At 37.0% G+C, this 20,616-nt stretch overlaps 1 protein-coding gene across 1 annotated transcript in view; it reads left to right on the forward strand.

Annotated features, from left to right (window-relative positions):
* The window catches only part of VWA8 (von Willebrand factor A domain containing 8), a gene marked incomplete at both ends in the record, with an annotated part of 114,822 nt that overhangs the window by 12,445 nt on the left and 81,761 nt on the right, over positions 1 to 20,616 (forward strand). Inside the window, 2 exons of the mRNA XM_079535851.1 lie at positions 9,120 to 9,250; positions 11,385 to 11,495. Of these exons, the coding sequence (XP_079391977.1) occupies positions 9,120 to 9,250; positions 11,385 to 11,495 (242 nt within the window). The remainder of the gene's footprint in view (positions 1 to 9,119; positions 9,251 to 11,384; positions 11,496 to 20,616) is intronic.

Here is a 20,616-nt window from a genome sequence, read left to right on the forward strand (position 1 = left end):
GCTGATGCTCGGCATCTGGATTATGGACTGCTTAGTTCCTGTGCCCCATTAAGCATGACACTGTGACACCTTTCTTCAAGGTGATGGAAGTTACCAAAGCTATCTTATGCCACGTGTCAATCCTTGCTGTTATGGGGTTGCCCGTTGAGAAAGGATTCCCGTTTCTGAGTGTAACAGCGCTTCCCACACCTTGTGAGCTCTCTGGGAACGCAGCCAGGCAGTTGAGAAATGCTGCTCTGTGTTATTTCTTTACGTAGCTTCTTAGAGGATAGATTTTTGTGTTTCACTTTTTCCTATACTTTCTCATTTGATCATGAGATACATTAGTTATCTGTATCCATGACTAATGCGATCAGTTTCACTTATTGAAGTTTCTTGTAGATGGGTTTATTTTCTTGTTTTCTGTGCTGTACCAAAAGCATTAATTTTAACAATGCCTCCATACCTTCCACTTCTCCTAACTGTGGCAGACACTATTGCAAGTTTTGGTACATAAGCACTTTTCAGCAACATTTATGTTAACTCTGTTGCAACAACAGAATGTCTTTCAGGTCTTTGGACTGATGAGAGGCGAGAGAGTATGAAAATGCTTGATAAAATCAAAGAAGAATGTTGTTTTAGTTAGTGATTTTAAAGGAAGAAGAAGCTGAAAACTAGTGAAAGCAGGTATTACAGTGGAACTGTACAGAGCTGTGGGATCTTAGCTAGAATCTGATTCTACAACCAAAAGTAAAATTTACTAACAATTATTACATTGCTAATAATTACATATTATTATATCTTATTAGTTGCTTCTCTTTTTGAATGATCATAACTGGCATGCTTGAGATACTGCTGTTCATTAGTATTCATTTATTGAACAGAAGGGTTATTTAAGGTACATGATTTTGCTTGTGAATCTAAATAGTAAATTAATTATAATTAAATAAGGTAGAATATTCATGTGCTTATAGCAGAAAATCTCTATTACTTAAATACGTATTTTTTCATATAGTTCTAATGTAGGAAATTTTTATGCCATGATTTTTAAGTTCTGTGGTTATATCACCACGGAGAACAAGGTTATATTCCCTTATTGAAATTAAGTTGATTATATTGGCTCCATGTCAATTATACCTTTGTTGTGAGGCATTTGTAGAGTACGGGCATCACTTACTGAGTGTATTTGTCCCTAAGAGAGTTTTTGTTTTGCGATATAAAAGATTGTGCTGTAGATATTTGGTGTAAAATATATGAATGTAGTTGCATGCTTACATTTATCTGTAAGCTTAGATGCCATATCTTTTAAAATTTTGCTATAGGGACTGATTCTGCATTTGAATTGTTCGAGTTTCTCACCACATTTACTTTAAGCTAAGACTAGAAATAGTTTGATCACCCAGTTCACTGGGTTAGAAAAGGTCTGGAGTCACGTCGCCATCGTGATGTTTGCAGTGGAGTAAGAGCTAAGAGGAGGGAATTAAAGCAGTGGCAGTTCATTTACTAGCACTGCAAATAATGCAGTTTTCTAGCTTACCATCTGTGTAGGATAGAATGCTCTTGTTATTCTGCCAGATAATAACCATGGTAAAATACAGTAACATTGGAAGTGCATATCTATAATATACAGAAAATTTTAAGGAAGTTACAACTTATTCTCAACTCTACATTATTATTCTAGGCTTAAAAATAGCCTTAGGAACCTTGAGGAAAAATTGTAACACAATAAAGAATGTAAACGTATTAAGTACCTACAAAATCTTGGCTTTGTCATTTTATCTTTAATTGATAAGTTTAAGGTAACTTCATTCTTTCTATTACTACATTAAACTGATCAAATTTCAAGTCTTTCTTTGAATGTCATTACATTTTGCTGAAACACACAGGATATGTGCTGCTGGTTACCTTCTGATTTGATGTTTGGCTTTTTGGCTTTTTGCTAGGTACGTTGCAACCTCGCTATGTAGCACTCCATTTTGTGTGCTAATATAAAATACTGTTTTGCTGTTGTTGGCAAATGGCTTTTTCTTGGAAGATGATAATTAAAGGTACATAAAATCTGAATTGTTTTAAATTTTTCTAAGTGACAAGTAAAAATGAGTCATACGCAAGGGAATTTTGTTAATGGGGTTTCTGTCTGACACGTTCTAGAAGGCAGGCACTTAGTTTTGCACTGCTTGTTCTTTTATCAGCAAAAACAAAACCTACATTTTTAAAATCCCACCATGCCTGAAAAGTGTGATCTTCTCTGTAATTATTCTTTGAAACTTTGTGTGGCTTTTTGTGTTACTTCGTGTTTATTAATCTTGACCAAAAATTTCCTGATGTAGGCTTTATATAATGACAGAGAATCCTCATTAAGGCAGGAAATGTGATGTTCAGTGGTAATGCCACGTAGGTGCTGCTGTGTGAAGGTGCAAATGCATTTGGGAATTTGCCTGTATTCCTATTACAGGTAACTGTTGCGTTTGGAAAAGTTAGTTTCAAACAGTTTGTGGTTTTATGCCACCCTCCCCTCAGAAGTGAAATGCATATATACCTCTGGGGTTCAGTGTGTCTCTGTTAAGTCATATAAGTTGTTAGTTAGACCAGTTGAGACATATGAGAATGAAATAGAGAAGGAAAACTAAATGAAGCACTAAATGAAATTATGTTGTTGAAGGGGAATTCTTCTAATGTTGGGGAAATCAGAGCTATTTTTGTGTAGTGGGATCAGTGGTGTCAGCAGCTTCTTTTTCTTATTAATCAGTATTGCCTTAACAGTAAGATGCCTCTGTGTTCTTGTCCTGGAATGGTATGCACCATTTGCAGAAGAGGAGAACAAGTGTGTGCATTCAGTTCTTGCTCAAAGAGCGTTCAGATTTGCGCTGGAACGTGTGTTGCTTCTTTTTAGTTTACATCAAATCCGCAAGTTAACTGAATGCAACACACTACTGAGACAGGTTGGATTGCAAGATGACTGTAATTTCATGTTAACAAAGGTTTTTGTCATACATTTCTTTTTCTCCTAGCATAAAGATGTCTCCTGTCAGAGTTTGTGATTATTTCAGTACTTAGTTTTCTTGTAGTCTTGCAGCTGTAATGTTGCTTGGCTATTATCTCCTAACCAAGAATTTTCAGTGCTGTTTCTTTGTCTGTAAGGCTCTCAGCATTTTACATCATTATCCCCATTATTTTGTTTATACCAAGGCTGGAGCAGAGGGTGGCACACTGTCATAGAAATCTTCAGGAAGAGTCTGGGTGCTGAAGACTGTCCCTGGTGCTTCATAGCAAAGTCAGCTGAATCCTAACTATAGATAAAGGTAGATATTTACCCTCTGTATTCTTTAAATGTGTCAGTGATGTAGATTCCAGACCCAATCTCTTCCAATAGTTAATGATTATTTTGTTTGGGGGGGGAAAAAGCTTTGCCACATTTAGATCTGTACGGATATATTTCTGATTCATAATAACCATGATGTACAAATTGGTTTGGTTTTCTTTTTTAACTGTAATTATGTCTTGCATATTGGAAATACAGTTGTTAAGATTTAACAAGATTTTAAGGCTCAGGGATGACCTTATCTCTTGTCAGTTACCTGAAAGGAGGCTGTGGTGAAGTGAGGCTTGGCTTCTTTTCCCATGTGACTAGCAATAGGATTAGAGAGAATGGTCTCAAGTTGTGCCAGGGGAATTTCAGGTTGGATGTTAGGAAACACTTTTCCTCTGAGAGAGTGATTAGATGCTGGAGCAAACTGGCCAGGGTGGTGGTGGAGTCACTGCCTCTGGAGGTGTTCAAGAAATGTTTAGATGTTGTACTGAGGGACATGTTTTAGTAGGAAATATTGGTGGTAGGTGGATGGTTGGACTGGATGATCTTAAAAGTCTTTTCCAACCTTGGTGATTCTGTGATTTTATGATTCTGTAATTCATTTTTTCTCTAGTCTGAATTCCAGTATCTTTTTCCATGTCTTCTAGATTTTTGATCATTCTTCTTGGTCATTTCTTGAATCTCATGAATGTGTTTGTACTGGATGGAGCTCTTGTGCTCAAAAGCAGGAACAATATGGCCCACCAGTCGGACGCTGATCTGACTGCTCTGGCTATATATTTTCTTATGAGTTACACATCCAGCTAATAACAGTTTCATTTACTCCATATTTGTAGGTTAACAAGAGAATCTTAGTCTCTTGAATCCCATTCAGTGTTCCTTCCAAAAAGCTGTTTGATTTGACATGATTACTTTATGTTCTCATTTATATTCAAATGGAGTCAGTGATCTATCTGTGTACATCTTATCCCTTCCTGTGAAGCAGTTGGCTTGGAGGAATTAATGATAAATAGATTTACAGTCTAATCCAAGGAGGTAACTTCCCCCTTTTTAAGCCCCTGCAAAGATTCACTAATTGTTGCCCTACCGCTGCAAGAACAAAAACTGCTGGAATGAAGGCTGTTTCCATGAAAAGTTTATGAGGAAAAATAGCGTTCCAATGAAAACTGACTGTGATGCAACCACATTGTGAGTCTTTGAAAACTCTTTGGGTTCCGTGCATCAGTGTAAAATTGGAAGAGCAACAGTTTCTTCCTTGTAAAATGCTAGATGAAAGCAGCTGAAAGCAGGCTGCATGTAAGGGCCTTCCTCTTCAGCTCAGATGTCCTGCCTTCCCCCTAACGCACAAAAGCTGTGAAATGTGTCCTGGTGAGCTCAGTTGTTTTGAACATTTTTTAAAGATATGTTTGTGTCTGTAGACAAAGGCCTCTCTCTTTGTGCCCTCCTTCCTGTTATAGAGTTGCCACCCCTACACTGGCTGTGCAGCAAATGGTATGTAAAGCTGAAGGAGCCCTTGGTAACTATACAAAAGGGAGATCATTTTTCCCTCACAGATTTTTGCCTCACCTGGAAAAAAAGGAGTCGTTCTCGAACTCTAAACAAGTGCTGTAACAAAGGTGTGAGTATGCAGTAGTCTTTTTCATTTTGTTTGAATGACACACAGTGGTATCCTCTAAGTGGTAAGTGGTTTAGTGGGCATGGAAGTGGTGGGTTGGCAGTTGGACTAGATGACCTTAGAGGTCTTTGCAACCTAACTCTATGATTTTAAGTGCCTGCTGGTTTTTGTTTGATTGACCAAACCAGAGTTATACAGAGACTTGAGCTGTGATATATTTTATATCACATCTGGATTAGATATTCTTGGGAATTGATTTATTTGTCTGTTTGCATCTGAACAGTGGGAAGAGGTATCTGTCATTTATGGGATTTCTTCTGTAGATGGGCTACAACTTGCCAACAGCAAGTCTGCTATCCACTGAATGTTACTTCTTCATGAGTGTAGCATATGCCACGAATTCAAATATGAGTGAACTGGAAAATTTCAGAGGCTAGCATATCCATTTCAATCTTGTTTTATCAAAAGCTGATTTGTGGATCAGACAGCAGTGGCTGCTGCATTTGCTTCAGAATTGGTCTACAGTGTTTTCTTCTTTGGAGGATTTCTCCATTCTGCTTTAATTGCTCACTTTACAAAACGTTTGCAAAGATCTGCTAGGTGTTTTACCACTTGCAACATATTCAAAAGAGGTCTAAGGCAATTTCTTTCTCTGGCTGTCATCAATAAACAGGAACAGCAAACTGTAGCACTGGCTACTCTTCTGCATGTGCCAGATGGTGTCTTTGAGAATACACAGCGGAGGCTTCCAATGCACCACCCTGCAGATTAAGAATATTGGGCCAGCTACTCAACTAGTGCGAATCAGCAGAGTGCCACTGAACAGCTTGTGTAAACCCAGTTTGCATTAGGTGTTATCTGACTCATGGGATAATTAATAAAAACTGCTGCATTATACATGCTGATGCTTTTGCAGCTAATTTGCCTTGTCTTCTAAATGTCACAGAAAATGATTATGTGCCTCTTGGAGTCAAGTCAATATATAATACTTGAATAGTGAGAATTTTTTTTTCAAGTTTTGGTAGACACAAGAAGTTTGCTGTGCAGATACCGCAGTAAAAGTAGTCTTAATATATAGAAATAATATCCAATATAATATACTGCATCTGAAGTTTCTTTTGAAAAGTATAATGTGCTGTGGGAGCAGTTTGTTCAATGTAGACTTCATATGCATAGAAAATTTCATATTTTTCTGATTTTTAGAAGGAAACTGAAGTAGGGTTACTATATGGAGAGATGTACAAGTATTACACGTTAAAATAGAAGGAACTGAAAAGTGGAAGCTGTTGTCATGACTGTTCACCTAAGGGAACACTTTCTTTGAATTCTCAGCATTATTTATAACGGGCTTCCTTTGAGTGAGTTTGCAGATGGTGAGTGTGGTGGCTGTGACTTAAAAATGCATTATAATTGCTCCAGCTGTAACCTTTATGTGGGAAGAGTTATTTGAATGATGAAGCAATGAAACCACTTTCTAGTAACTTCAAATCAGTATGAAACGGTGTCTTTTTGTGACCCTTTCTCCAAAAGCAAAGTTAGGAAATTAGAGGAACATAAGCATCCTGAAATGCCTTAAGGTTTGCATGGGAGGGGGAGGCGGTCATGTTCCAAAGACTGTTAGATTTCAAATGCTCATGTTCCCATTTAAATGACAGTTTGTCTTACAGATGCTACTGAACATTCTAAAATCCTGTTTCTATTTATGGTGCTGCTTTTAAGTCTGACCTGAGGTTTTGTTTTCTTTTTTCTTGAGGCCATCCTAAAAATAAAAAAGATAGCTGCACATGTTAAGTGAAATACACCAGAGGCGCCTGCAGTCATGCTGTGTCAATGCTTCAAATGTGTGACTTTTGATGTGAAAAGAATTCAGTGTTCCAGCAAGATTTGCAAGGTTATTTCTCCAATTTAGGGAATGTACCTTTTTTCCTTTATTTTATTTTATTTTATTTTTGGTAGCAGTTGCTAAAGAAATGCACTAATGATGCACACAGTGCATTCATACAACAGGTGGAAGTTGTAATGAATGTGTCTGTATCTTTGTCTGTATCTTGGAATTTTAGTGGTACCTTTCATAAAACACTGTGTGATGCTTTTCAAATTAGCATACTTTTAAAGCAGCAGAATTTGGACAGCTAGGGTCTGGTGTGCTTCATTAGCCCTTATTTCATGAGAATTATATCTAATGTGAATTTTGTTTTCTCTTGAAAGTCTCATAGAAATGAATACGTTCTCTGTGAAGGACCAATTTGCATTTGCCTGTGGTGTGTGGTACGTGTGATGTGCATTGCTTTTGGATAAAAACAGTATTGCAGTAAAGAGGAATGTATGCCTTCATTCATATGATCTTACCACACCAACACTTGAGAGAGCAGTATATGCAGTAATCCCAGGAACATTAATGACAGCTGTTTAAAAACAGTACCAAATCCTGAGATGTTTGTTTACAGTTAATCTGATGATCCTAACACAAAGGTTACTTGTTTAATTCACGACCACACCACTCTGGGAATGCCCAAGCTCATCTGATCTCAGAAACTAAGCAGGGTTGGGCCTGGTTAGTACATGGATACTTGGATGAGAGACCTCCTGGGAATACTGGGTGCTGCAGGCTGCTTGCTTTAGGAGTAAGCTTTTCACACACAGGGTGGTGAAACACCGGAACAGGCTGCCTGAGGAGGTTGTGGATGCCCCATCCCTGGAGGCACTCAAGGCCAGGCTGGATGTGGCTGTGGGCAGCCTGGGGGGTCAAACCCTGGGGAGTTTTCAACCCAGGCCATTCTGTGATTATTTATGTGTGTATGTTACTCTTGCTGATATTGGTGGTGAGGTTATAGCAGATTTCACTGGAAATGGGAGATTTCTGATTGTTTTCTTTAGTGATAGATCTAAGTCTTCACTTAAAATTTTAATTTTTTCCTTAGTCACCCTAATACCATCTTACTGGAATCTCGCAGGATCATTTTCTGCTGTTTCTATTGTTTTACAAAAGGGAATTGTCTTTCTGATACACAAAGGCAAATTGGAAGCCCTGAGAATTGAGGGCTTTCCTTGAATTTGATTGCTTTCCTTGAACTCTCCTTATTTCAGCCTCAGGAAAGCTAAAGTAGAAACAGGACTTGTTTCTTAAAATTTTGGTTTCTAATTGAGTCCAGTAAACATGCTAAAAAAAAGGTAAATAAACAATTAATAATGTGAGGATTTTGTCTTCTCACACTCCTTTCTTACTGCATTTTGGATGCATCTCCAGCATTGCAGGCACCTCCCTCGAGGCCCTTGCTTCAAACCCTCTCATTGGTCTTGTCACATTATTCTGAAAGCAGCCATATACACACATGCATAAATAAACCTCCCTCCTGACTTGCTTGTGCTCTTGCTTTCCTCATATGCTAGTTAATGCTTTTTGCCCATATCTGAGGAAGGACTGTGCTGTGCTGAGGGCTACATGAAGGTATGGGGTGTGGGTGATGTATGGCAGCAGGAACAGTGCCCCCCTCTCAGAGCACACCATGCTCTCCAGTACTGCCAGCAGTTGAATGAATGTGGTAAATATTAAATACAATCAATGGCATTCTTTACAGGGATATGTGGATCTGCTTTGATTTGGTTTTCATTATGATTTTGGAAGCTACATGGTATTGATAAGTCATGTAGTGTTACTATGAGTCTTGCTTTTCTGTGATAGTTAGTGCATGCTACTGTGTGAAAACATAAGCAGGACTGTAGTTGGCTTTTAAGAAAGTACCAAATAAAATATATTCTGAAAATGAATCTACTTATGGCGATGCAAGCAGAGTGTTTATGTAAAGTTCATGATTTACAGAAGAATTGGGATGTAGGCTGGATGAGTCTTTTACAAATGATAATCAGCTTGTCTTTCTTATATCAAACTGATGCTGAGAAGTCTTTTCATTAATGAGCTCAGTGTGAAATTAAGATCATCAACTTTTTTTCTGTTTTTATTTTGTTTTACTTGTTTTAAAAGAGCAATTTTCAAAGAGGGAAAGGCAGTGGGTAAGATATAAACTACTGTATAAAGTAAGTAGCCTAAGAGAAATTGTGTAGAATGCAGAGAATTCTGTTATCTGGCTTTAGGATAACACATCTTTATGTCTTTGTTTTAGTTTTTGAGAAAAGAACAAAAAAATGCATGGATGACCAGCTGTCTCTAACACTTTTTAGACTTATTGTGTTCTTGTCTTTATTTTTCTTTCAAAGTGACAGATTCTTTGGCGCAGTCTGTAGTACAGCATTTAAGATGGATAATGCAGAAAGATCTTCTCGGCCAGGATGTCTTTCTTATCGGACCTCCTGGGCCCTTGCGACGGTCTATTGCCATGCAGTATCTGGTATGTATGTTGATTTAAGTTCTTGGAGAAAGAGACATTAGTTAGCCATCAGTTAGATATTCCTCTACTAGCCAAACTGAGGAAAGTATTACTGTGAAATTTCACAGCAAGCAACTTGAGGAGGTAAATAAGTTTTTCCGTAAAGGTTCTTTCCACACTTCAGTTTGTTTTAGATGAATAAAGAGTGCAGGCATTTTAATACGTTCTTCTGCCTAAACTCCAGGGAAAAAGAAAGTTGGAAGACTATGTTACCATATGCTATCACAAATGGAGAAACAGTTTGTTCTAGGCATTATGTATGTTGGAAGATTAAGATATCTGCCTACTGTTACAGACAACAAATCGTTTTTGCTTCTTTTTATAGAAAAAGATATGAAGTAAAGGATTTGGGAAAGAAGTGTTCTAAATAACGTTTGGGAACAGTTATCATGAGTGATCAGAAAGTGGAGATGTGCGTGTGATCCACACTTAGAATGTGGGAAGAACTTGCCTACATCCATCTGCATGAACCATGGCAGCACTGTGTGCAAGATTTTACATTAAAGGCATTTGTGTTTTTAAATGATCAGGATGGGGGATGGGTGGCTGCTCCAAAAGGAAATGTGCATAGGGTTTTGTCTGCCATGAATTCTACCCAAGATCTGGTTGTGCAGAAGGATCACGAATGGAGATGTGTAACAGTTGTCATGAAGATCAGCCATTTCTTTTCAAATCAAAAGAAAGGAATTCAAAGACTGGCTCTCAGAGGTAAAGCTCTCAGAGGAAAGCTGTATGATTTTGAATTTTGGAAAGGAGAAAAAAGATTTCATGCTCTAATAGACCAGATATGCTACTTGATAGCTCAGTGCATTCCTTAGAAGAGATGAGGAGAGTTTGGTATAACTTAAAAAGAGGAGACACCTGATAGCAAGGCATGGGACATAGGCTGTATCCTTGTTTACACCACCGTGTATATACACCTGAGCTTTATTAGAAAGATTGCTGCTTATTGTTTCAATGCTGTATAGGACAATTGTGTGAGGACTGATCTTTGCATGTGAGCTGCTACCTGCTGGGGTCCCTTTATTGAAACAGTGTCACCTGGAGAACTTCTGTCTGCTGTTACTACTACACAAGGCTAATTATTATAGAAAACTCTCCTGTATTCTTCCTTTTGTTCTTTTTCCTATTAGTCATACTAAAACAAGATTATACCTACATGCATCATAGAGAAACTAGTGGCTTTTTAAGCTAGCTAGATATAGAAAAGATGTAGAGGAAGTACATCTCATGTTTTGTTGGTGTTTTTTTTTTCTTTTTTTTAATAACTTTGTTTCATTTATTAATTTTTTATTTTGCCAAACATCTAAAGTCTCTAAAGAGAGATCTCATAACTTTCCATGAGTGATAAGGGCTAGGGGTAGGTCAGCATCAATCGTTTCCTTGCAGAATGCGTAGTATCTCAGATAAAGAAGTAGCATCAGGTATAAGTACATTTATTTTTTGTTTTGGTTTTCTTTTTTTGCTTTAAGATGGAAATTTCTAAGTAGAACTCCTGATTATTTTTTTTTAAATTAAAAAAAAAAAAAACAAACCTAAAGATTTTTCTTTTTGAAGTAGTATATAATTTTACAGAAGTAAACTGCAACTTGTGTTATTAAGGGCAGAGGTGGTGAGAAAAATATAGTTCATCAGTATATTCACAAAGTATGTGCAGGTAATAATCGCAGCTGTGTCACACAGTGTTACTGAGCAGTGACAGAATTGAAGCTTTCAAATAATTTATGGAAAAGTTGGATTTCTATCCATGATTTGTGGATGTTGATTGTTTCTTGGTGTCCAGAACCAGAAAATTAGCCATAAAGAAGACTTTATGGATGCTGAGTTGAACATCTATATTGCTGGTTATTATGTTTTTAGAATAGATTCGGGGAAAATAAAACTTTATTGAGCAGAAATTCAAACCATTTTGTTCGAGGGAGAACACACTGTAAACGTTTTAAAAATAAGATATATTAGATCTGAAAGTTATTTCAGATCACTGTGCTTTGTCTGGAGCTCTTTTATACAATTATACCATTGGACTTATTGTTAAAAGTTCTCTTACTGGAGTTGTGGTTTTATTTTTGTAATAACCTCAGTTTGTTGTCCACAGGAACTGACAAAGAGAGAGGTTGAATATATTGCTCTGTCAAGGGACACCACTGAGACAGACCTCAAACAGCGACGAGAGATCCGAGATGGCAGTGCTTTTTATCTTGATCAGGCAAGTTACAGTCACACACCACCTCATTCCTGTTTACAACTGCTTTGAAGACAATCATGGTTTAAATGATGAAAACTCAATATGTGGCATACAGAATGACTGGTATGTTTCTGATGGTTAGAAGATTTCGTAAAACACTCCTGATTTTGTTATTACTGAAAATGTTATCTTTTCCCAAATCCAAGATTGCTCCCTCTATTACAAGTACCATAGGGTTTTACCCTTTTATTTGGACTCTATTAGGGAGACAATTTATTATGTTTAGTATAATGATGAGAAGTGAAATTCATTCAGTGCAGGTAGACTGTAGTTTCACAAGCACTTCTCTAGATATTGCTCTTGCCTAACCACTGTAGCACGTTAGATGTATTTTCGAAATGAGTCCTTTGATCTAATGTCATTGAAAAAGAGTCTAGTTCATTTATGTTAGTACTGCTCTGTGTATTTAAACCCAAGCACAGTAAATGGAGACAACTGGGAGATTTGGTTCAGAAGATCACTTCTGATCAGAATTAAAATAATGATCTAAACACTCCTGTCATCAGTATTTCCCAACACATTAAGTAAAACTGTAGAGTGACTTAGGTTAGGAAAAATTTATTTGTAAGATATCAAAGACATGTCCACAGGTAAAATATACACTTTGTTTAGAATGTCTGTTTTGATTTATATACAAGTTAGATGCCTAAATAAATAGAGTGGGTCAGTTTCTCTGATGTAGTATGAATTTAAATGTTTTATCTAAAGCAGTTTTCAGTTGTTAGTATGATAGAGGTTAATGATAGCACCATCCTATGAGTAATTTGTGGGTGGAAAGTAGAAAGGGAACAGGAGAGGAAAGAAAGCCTAAATGTTTTATTCTCTACATTAAAGAAATAATTTACTATTTTTAAAATAAGAAAAGAAGAAGTACAATTAATCTCTTTTTCAGCACTACCAACCTTCAAAATATATTTTCTTGAAATCATGGTAAATGATGGTGATAGATTCTCAGATTTGAAATTATTTACTGGTTATCCATAAATATGAGAGTTGTACAATATGAGATAATTTAAAGGATAAATCCTATGTGGATTAGGGCTGTAAATGACTTCTTGCTTACCAGGGGATGGAAGCATTTGTGCAGACTATAGAGCTCACTTATTAACTCGTGAGCTCTATTGCTAACTGTTGTTATAGACAGTCTTATCCTTGCGCTTACTGCAGAGTAAAGAGAAATTCTCTCTCAGTGTAGAAGCATTAGTTAATTAACATTTATAAAACCCAAGTATTAGGGGCTGTATGAATCTCAGCAAGATGTGAGAATAATCTGTTAATTGTATTTGTGTGAAGACTGTGATCCCAGTATAAATACGAAGCAGCTTGTTTCACTTTGCACAAGCTATTTTGAGTGATCTCGCTTCAGTAAGAGTATTCTGTGAAGATTACCTTTCTAAAGTAAAGGTCTCAGATTACCTGTCTTCTTCCATCTGTTGGAAATTTTCAGTTGAAAGGCTTTTACCAGAGTCCAACATAGCAGTATTTCAGACCCGGGTTTTCCTTTAGCAAGATATTCAAGTGAATCATACTCAAGTTGACTACATATGCTTAAGTTTTGTGGGAAAGATGATAAAACAAATAACTGCTATTTAGATGTGTACTGAAAACATGAAAGATGAACCTATTAGATAGTGATGTTCTACCCAAAGTTTTCTTGCCCTGTATTTTAATTATAGACACTTAAAGGATGATAGATAGCTACATTTAGAACCATCTGAGATCTGGTTATATTTGGTAATAGAAAGAATGAAGTTATACAGGTTACACAGAAGTTTGAATTAGGTTGCTCAATAATTCTAATGTTTTCAGTGCAAAACGCTGCAAAAGCTAGATTCTAGTCTTCTTTAAACCTCAGTCTATGAACTGTTTCAAGACAGAGAAGGCAACAGTAGGTAGCCTTAAGAAAATATTTCTGGTAGAGCTTGACACAATGGCTTCCATTGCCATAGGTGAGCTAAGGAAAAGATGAACTTATATGAGAAACTGAAGATATAAGCTATACTTATCGGATTTATACACTATTTCCTTTCCTGTGGAACATTATGCTTGCTGTTCATGACACTATATAGAAGACAGCAAAGCTCAGAAGTCTTCTTTTCCAGAACATCCACTGGGTGAATTCTGTGGGTCAAATAAAACTTACCTGTCAGTTGTCTAGGAGGCTCTTTGCAAGTCACAGTATAATAATGTAGTTATCTAACACCTTGAATGATAGTATACTGTGATGGCAACTGGCATCTTGTTAGCAGAAATAAATTTCACGTTATCTGTCGTCAGGTTTGCAAAATTGTCTCTGAGTGATTGTTAATGTATTATAGCTGCTTATAGCTCTACATTTAATAATGACAAAATAAATACTGTAAGTGGATATGTCAATATCTCAGATACTTCAAAGCATCTGATTTATTTTAACAAGAAGTTGCTGAGTATGATGGCAGATAGTTATTTTATATAGACCTGGGAAAAAGTAACTGGTAGGCATTGACTGAAGTTCTGCATTGTCATGTCATTGAAAGGTCAGCATGTGTCTTAACCAATTCTCATTTCTTAATGCTACAGTGAATCACATGGGAGGAGATGTGGAGTTATAAAGTAAGAAGAGAGATCTGATGAGGAAAAAAATTGAAACATTTTAAAATCAGGAATGGGGAAAACAAAATGAATGACTAGGAACCATTAATATAAAGGCAAACCTTGAATTATCAAATAAATTCCCAGTTACAATTGTGTAAAACAAAGGCACTATGGTGAATTATTTGTTTTCATTCAAGTACTGGCAGCAGGAACTTGTCTTCTTGACTTTACCTTGAGCCATTAACTTTGGTTTTCAGCTGTTAATTGACAGAAGTTTCAGAAGTGTCATCACTGAAATTACTGAAACAATGAAGTAATCTCTTGGATCTTGTTCTGTAACTTATTGCATGGGTTAATTAAGTTATGCATCAAGTGGCTAGTTAGATTTACTTCTTATTACATAGATATTTAAATGGAAAATTCAGCTGTTATTGATTGAAGAGCCAATCTTGCAGCATCTTTCTGTTTCTTTAAATCTTTGTACCTGAGCCACTTAATTGAACCAATATTGACATTCTTATTTCAGTTTCAAAATGTTTTCAAAATCCTGTTTTCAAAAATTATGTAGTTAAATGTAATATTTTTGACCCTTTTGCCATTTCTGATGCAATTTTTCTTTAAATCATGTGCACGCCTCTGATATAAATTTTTATTTCTACAGCCTCCTATGCTTTTTAATTGTTACATCTAAGGAAATCCTACATTAAAATTTTGTAGTGTGTGCAACTGGGAGAGAAGCTAAGCTAATTTCTGCTTAAGAAGTGTATCACTCCTATGTTGCCTAGAGCACCTGGTTTTGTTACCACTGCATCTTCCAGGTTTAGTATTAAATTGAAACACTCTTCCCAAACACTGAACTCCTGATTATGCGAACAATCTTTTCCTTTAGCATAATCAAACTAAAGATGGAATAAATAGAACAATATTATATGGGTGTATGCTGAGAAACTACAAATATAAGACAACTTTTGAACGTTTGCTAATTAAGCTGTGGGTGGATGAGTATGTAAATCATAGCTATTGCTGTGTATGCAAAAAGTCAGTGTATCTTTGAATTGTGTGAATCATAGAAACATAGAATGGCTTGGGCTGGAAGGGACCTCAAGGATCATCAAGTTTCAACCCCCCCGCCACAGGCAGGGCTGCCAACCCCCACATTTAATACTAGGCCAGGCTGCCCAGGGCCCCATCTAGAAATGGGGCATTCGCAACCTCTCTGGGCAGCCTGTTCCAGCACCTCACCAATTATAAATAATCAGTAAAGAACTTCCACCTGATTTCCAGCCTATAACTTGCCTCCTTCAACTTAAAACCATTTCCCCTTGTCCTGCTATTATCTACCCTTGTAAAGAGTTGGCTCCTCTCCTGTTTATAGGCTCCCCTTAGGTACTGGAGGGCTGCAATGAGGTCTTTTCTCCAACCTGAACAAGCCCAGCTCTCTCAGCTTGTCTTCATAGGGGAGGTACTCCATCCCTCTAATCATCTTTGTGGCCCTCCTCCGGCCACTCTCCAACAGTTTCAATGCTCCATGTGAGCATGCTTGTTTTAACAGAATATCTTTGATGATGGAGTTAGGAATATACAGATTGTACAGTGATAAAATTTCAAATTGTTTGTCAAGGTAACAAAAAAATGACCTGCTCTGGTTTGAATGACTTCGTGTAGTAACCAGTTGAACTTGAAGAGTGATGAAATGACAGCTTAAACTGTCCTGTCTGTAAAACAGATGTGACACAAAACCCCCGAGCAGCATAGCACTACATAGAATTACATTTATTTTCTTTTATTCAAAAGAGATTAGGAAGTTGTTTTTTTTTTTAAAGTGAAGATGTGAGATTAATTGAATAAAATGCTCATATTTAAGCCTGTGTATGTGTATACATATATAAATAAGTACATATATGCCACAAAAACTTGTTATAAACTAGCAAAGAGGTGAGCAAGAATAATTCAGCTGTTAAAAAAAGTATACAGCGAATGCAAACTGTGTAGTTCTGTGATTTATTATTACTATGTTGGAGGTCACAGTGAGTTTTTGATGAACTGGTAAGTTAGCCACAATAAAGGCATCATCAAAACAGTGTGATGTATTCAAATGACTGTTCCACACTGCAGTATCTGTCTATTTGATATAGGCAGCTAGATAAGAAAGTCTGTAGAAAGCAGAGGTATGCAGTCCAGAAGTACAAAAGTGAACTATTGATTTTCTGGTTCTGCCTAACATTGCACAGAAAGAAGAATGCTATGTGGAAATAGGTAGAAAGCAGTAGTATTTGGTTGAAGTTAATCTTCACTGACATCAACACAGTATTTCTTGTCTATTAAGAAAAAAAAAAAGCATGATAAAGGCCTCTGTATAATCTCTCTTAACTCTTTGTATTTTAATCCTTTGCAACACTACTTTATGTTCCTAAAGTTGTCATCGTTTAACTGAGCTTGTTAAGAGTCTGGTATCCTGATTTGATGTAGAAGACATATGAGATGAGTGGCTGTGATGTAATGAGAGGAGTACTACAACTGCAAATTTACAATTCCTTATAGATTAAAATTAAACTGATTTCACCTGATCCAGTGGGTGGCAACCCTGCCCGTGGCAGGGGGATTGCAACTAGATGATCCTTAACCAAAGGCGTTCTATGAACACTGTTTCAGACATCTGAAGTCTTTTTGGTTACTGAATATCCCATCTGACAGTGCCATCATATACTGTGAATTGTGTCTCCCTTTCCTTTCGCTTACAGTATTACCCAAAACAAATGCAATCTGCCTTTTAATTTTCTAGCATTGGTGGAGAAAATTAGCTATGAAACCCATCCAGAAAACATTTGATTGTCTCAGCAAGGGAGGTGGGCTGAAGTATGAAGGTATACTCCCCTCCATTACAGAGGAACAAAAGGGTTTAAACATTTGCTTTCTCTCATGCTTTAAAAAAAAAAATAATTAACCAAAATAATTACTAATTTATTGCTTTTAATAAAACCTGACATCAAGCTTAAAAGTGATGTAACTTATTTTGTTGTGGCCTAACTTGTAAAGTTCAAAAAAATAGTTTATGTACAAAAATAGTTATAAAAAAATAGAATAGACACTCTCAAATGAATAGTAGTATTTAACTGATGAATAGTAGTTTTAAACCTCATCTTTAAATGGCATTGTGCATTTGAAAGCATTTTTTTTTCATTGAATGTTCCTGAAAAGAATGAGCAACATCTTACAAATACTGAAAGATAATACTAAGTTTTTTAATAAGTTTGGCATTGCTGCTTTGAAATTGTTTGAACATTATTTTTATTAGCCCTTCAAATTACTACAAAATATTTGACTATTTTTATTTGAGAGGTAATACGTTATCACTTTGATTCATTAACTAATCATTCACTCCAGTATTCCGCAGCTGCTTTCCTCTGCTGATCTCTCAAGGGAAATCAATAAGAAAGGACTTGAGCATTGTAAAAATTGAACAAATATATTAAATGTTATTGTTTGGTAGCTATATAGACATGCTGCCTGACTGGCAGATATTCTTAAATTCTAGTAAAGTAGATTATCCCAGTTGGTGACAGCCTTATGTGCTTCATTGATCTCAGCATGTCTGTACATCTATCTTTAGACTCCCTCTAAATTTTTAGGTAATTTCTATTTCCATACAAGTATTACAGAAAATGTGATGGTCTGATTATTTGAGTTATATCTTCTTGAAAGAATAACCTGAGAAAATTGCAAGTTTTGGTCAATATCCTCCTTCTTCCCCAGTAAAGTGAGGAGGAAAACCTCACTGCATACTCCATTCTGCCCTTTATTTTTATGTGATTACAGAATCATAGAATGATTTGGGTTGGAAGAGACCTTAAAACCCACCAAGTTCCAGCCCCCTGCAGGACTGCCACCTAGCAGCTCAGGCTGCCCTGGGCCCCATCCAACCTGGCCTTCGTTGCTGCCAGGGATGGAGCACCCACAGCTCCTCTGAGCAGGTGTGCCAATGCCTCACCAGCCTCTGAGTGAATAACTTTCCCCTGACATCTAATCTGAATTTCCCTTTTGTTTTAGAACGTTTTCCCCGTGTCCCATCACTGTCTACCTGTGTAAAAAGCTGCTTTCCCTCCTGTTTATAATCTCCTTTAAATATTGGAAGGCCACGATGAGCCTTCTCTGCTCCAGGCTGAACAAGCCAAACCCCTTAGCCTGTCTTCATAGGAAAGGTGCTCCAGCCCTCTGATCATCCTTTTAGCCCTCCTCTGGACCTGCTCCCAAGAGCTCCATGCCTTTCTTGTGCTGGGAGCTCTGGTCCTGAATGCAGTACTCCAGATGGGTCCTCACAAGAGCAGAGTAGAGGGGGACAGTCACCTCCCCTGACCTGCTGACCAATCCTCTTCCTTTACCTGCTGGTTAGTTAAAATGATTTACATTTGAAAAAATTGCTTCTACTTGACCCCATGGAAAGTAATTCAGAAATTAGCAATTTCATCTGAGCTTTGTGACATTTGATGTCTGGTTGGGCTACAGGGACTCAAATCAATGTCCCCCTCCCCAGTCGCTGCAGCATGAGTTTATGTTTTTAAGTTCCGTTATCTTCTTGCAGGCACACACGATCGTGGTAACTCAAAAACAGCCAAAGTTTTGTTTTATATTTACCAGATGATTTCTGAAGATCTTTTTAGCATAAGAGATGCCTGCACATGTCATTGCTGGAAAGTTTTTGAGATGCAGGAAAACTCTGGTGTATGAGTTTGTGTGGGATATTGTGCAGGTGGAGGGAAGAAGTTACTACTCTGGAAGAGACATCTGAAATGTAGTTTGCAGATGCAGGGAAGCCTGACTTCATTAGTTCTCTTCTTCACTGTGCTGCTTACTCTAGTTATTTTTTTCATGTTGTAATTTTTGTTGCTGTCTTTGAGATGTCATGAATGGAATCCAGTTCTCAGAGCAAGGGTGAAGGGTGCTCATCTTCACGACAAATGCACGCAAACAGAAAAAAAGTCTCCAGGTGTCTCCTGAAAAAGAGACAGTTTAATTAATAATTAATGTTCAGCAATTTTTTGGAGCATTTTTTACTGTTTGGAAACATAGCCTGTACATGATATTCACAGTGATGCACAAGTTGAAAAAAATAAGGCTATTTATGGTTTGTAATATAGCTCAAAATCGCAAAATTTCAGAGTGACCGGAATGTTTTGGTTTTATTTTATTCATTCTGCTGAGAAAACCAAATTAGATTCCAGTGGTGGCATTTCAGACAACACTGTTCAAATTCTCATGCTCTTGCAAACTACTTTGCTTAGCTTTATAAAAATGTCCTTCCTCTGGTGTTTGCACTTAGGCATGTACATTATGTCAAGCTATTTTCTGCCCCCTCTTTCTGTTGCTGTGTAAGTTTATTTATGTGACTTTTTTCATGAGTGGGGTTTTATTGTTCCTGCAGTTGTTGTGCTTTGCTCTGCTCAAGTGCAGGAGCCCTGTTGTGCAAAAGACTGTGAATACCTTTTATGTGTTGTGTACTTAATAAGGTGTTTATGCCTTTGAAGAAAGAAATATATTTTTGTAGGTGAATTATGAAAGCAGAGTAAGCAATCCACACTACATATTTGTTGCCTAAGTCTATTGCAATGGGAGTAATACTGTGTTAAGGGTTTCTGCTCTTGGGGAAGAAACTCAGCCTGTTTTAAGTTCGTGTATTCCCTGGAGCAGGTATCCAGGTAACCATTCTTTCAGATCTGTGGGGGCACAGGTGGGAGGCAATGAGCTTGGTTCTGCATTTGATGAGCAAAATAGTCCCTAGCTACAGTTAAAATAAACCTGAAGATAAACATTTAACAAATCCCTCTCTGCCTTTTAACAAGAATTAATACCTTTAATCTCAGGTTTACCATCAAGGTTGCCTAATATAACACCCTCTGTCAAATTATATTTTATATTAAACACTTTAAACAAATGAGGCTGGTGAGAGAGTGAGACAGCACAGCTATTTTGGGGTTTTCATTATGGAATTATGAAGATGAGTTTCTTGGAAACATCTTTTAAAAAACGATTTTCAGTGACAGATTGCAAACTTGCTTGCCTTTCTCTTATTTGTTACGCATTTTAGTTTCCAAAACAACCCGTCACAGATCTGACTGAAATAATGATTCAGAAGATACCTCGCAGTGTGCAAAGCTTATTGCAGAAATTTATTACTCGTTACCAAACAGGTTGCATAAATATCACAGTTCAGCCAGGGATACACAGCTGTTTAAGAGCAGACATTATGCTGTCTGATGTTAGCACTACTCGCAAGCCTTAGAGTGAGGTGAATTGCGTGTATATTTCATTGTATTTTGGAGAATAGTTTACCGTATTTTAGAAATGCTTTAAAAATACCCAAGGAGCACAATTTGTTTAAAGTAAAAAAAAAACAAGCCAATCAGAGTAAATTAGAACCCAGATGATGATGTTATTATTGTTGTTATGGGGATTCTTTGATTAAGAACTGAGAAAAACATAGTTGAGCACTCAGACATTCCTGAAGCTGATC

This window comes from Tetrao urogallus, assembly GCF_951394365.1.
Source record: "Tetrao urogallus genome assembly, chromosome: 1".
Lineage (NCBI taxonomy): Eukaryota > Metazoa > Chordata > Aves > Galliformes > Phasianidae > Tetrao > Tetrao urogallus.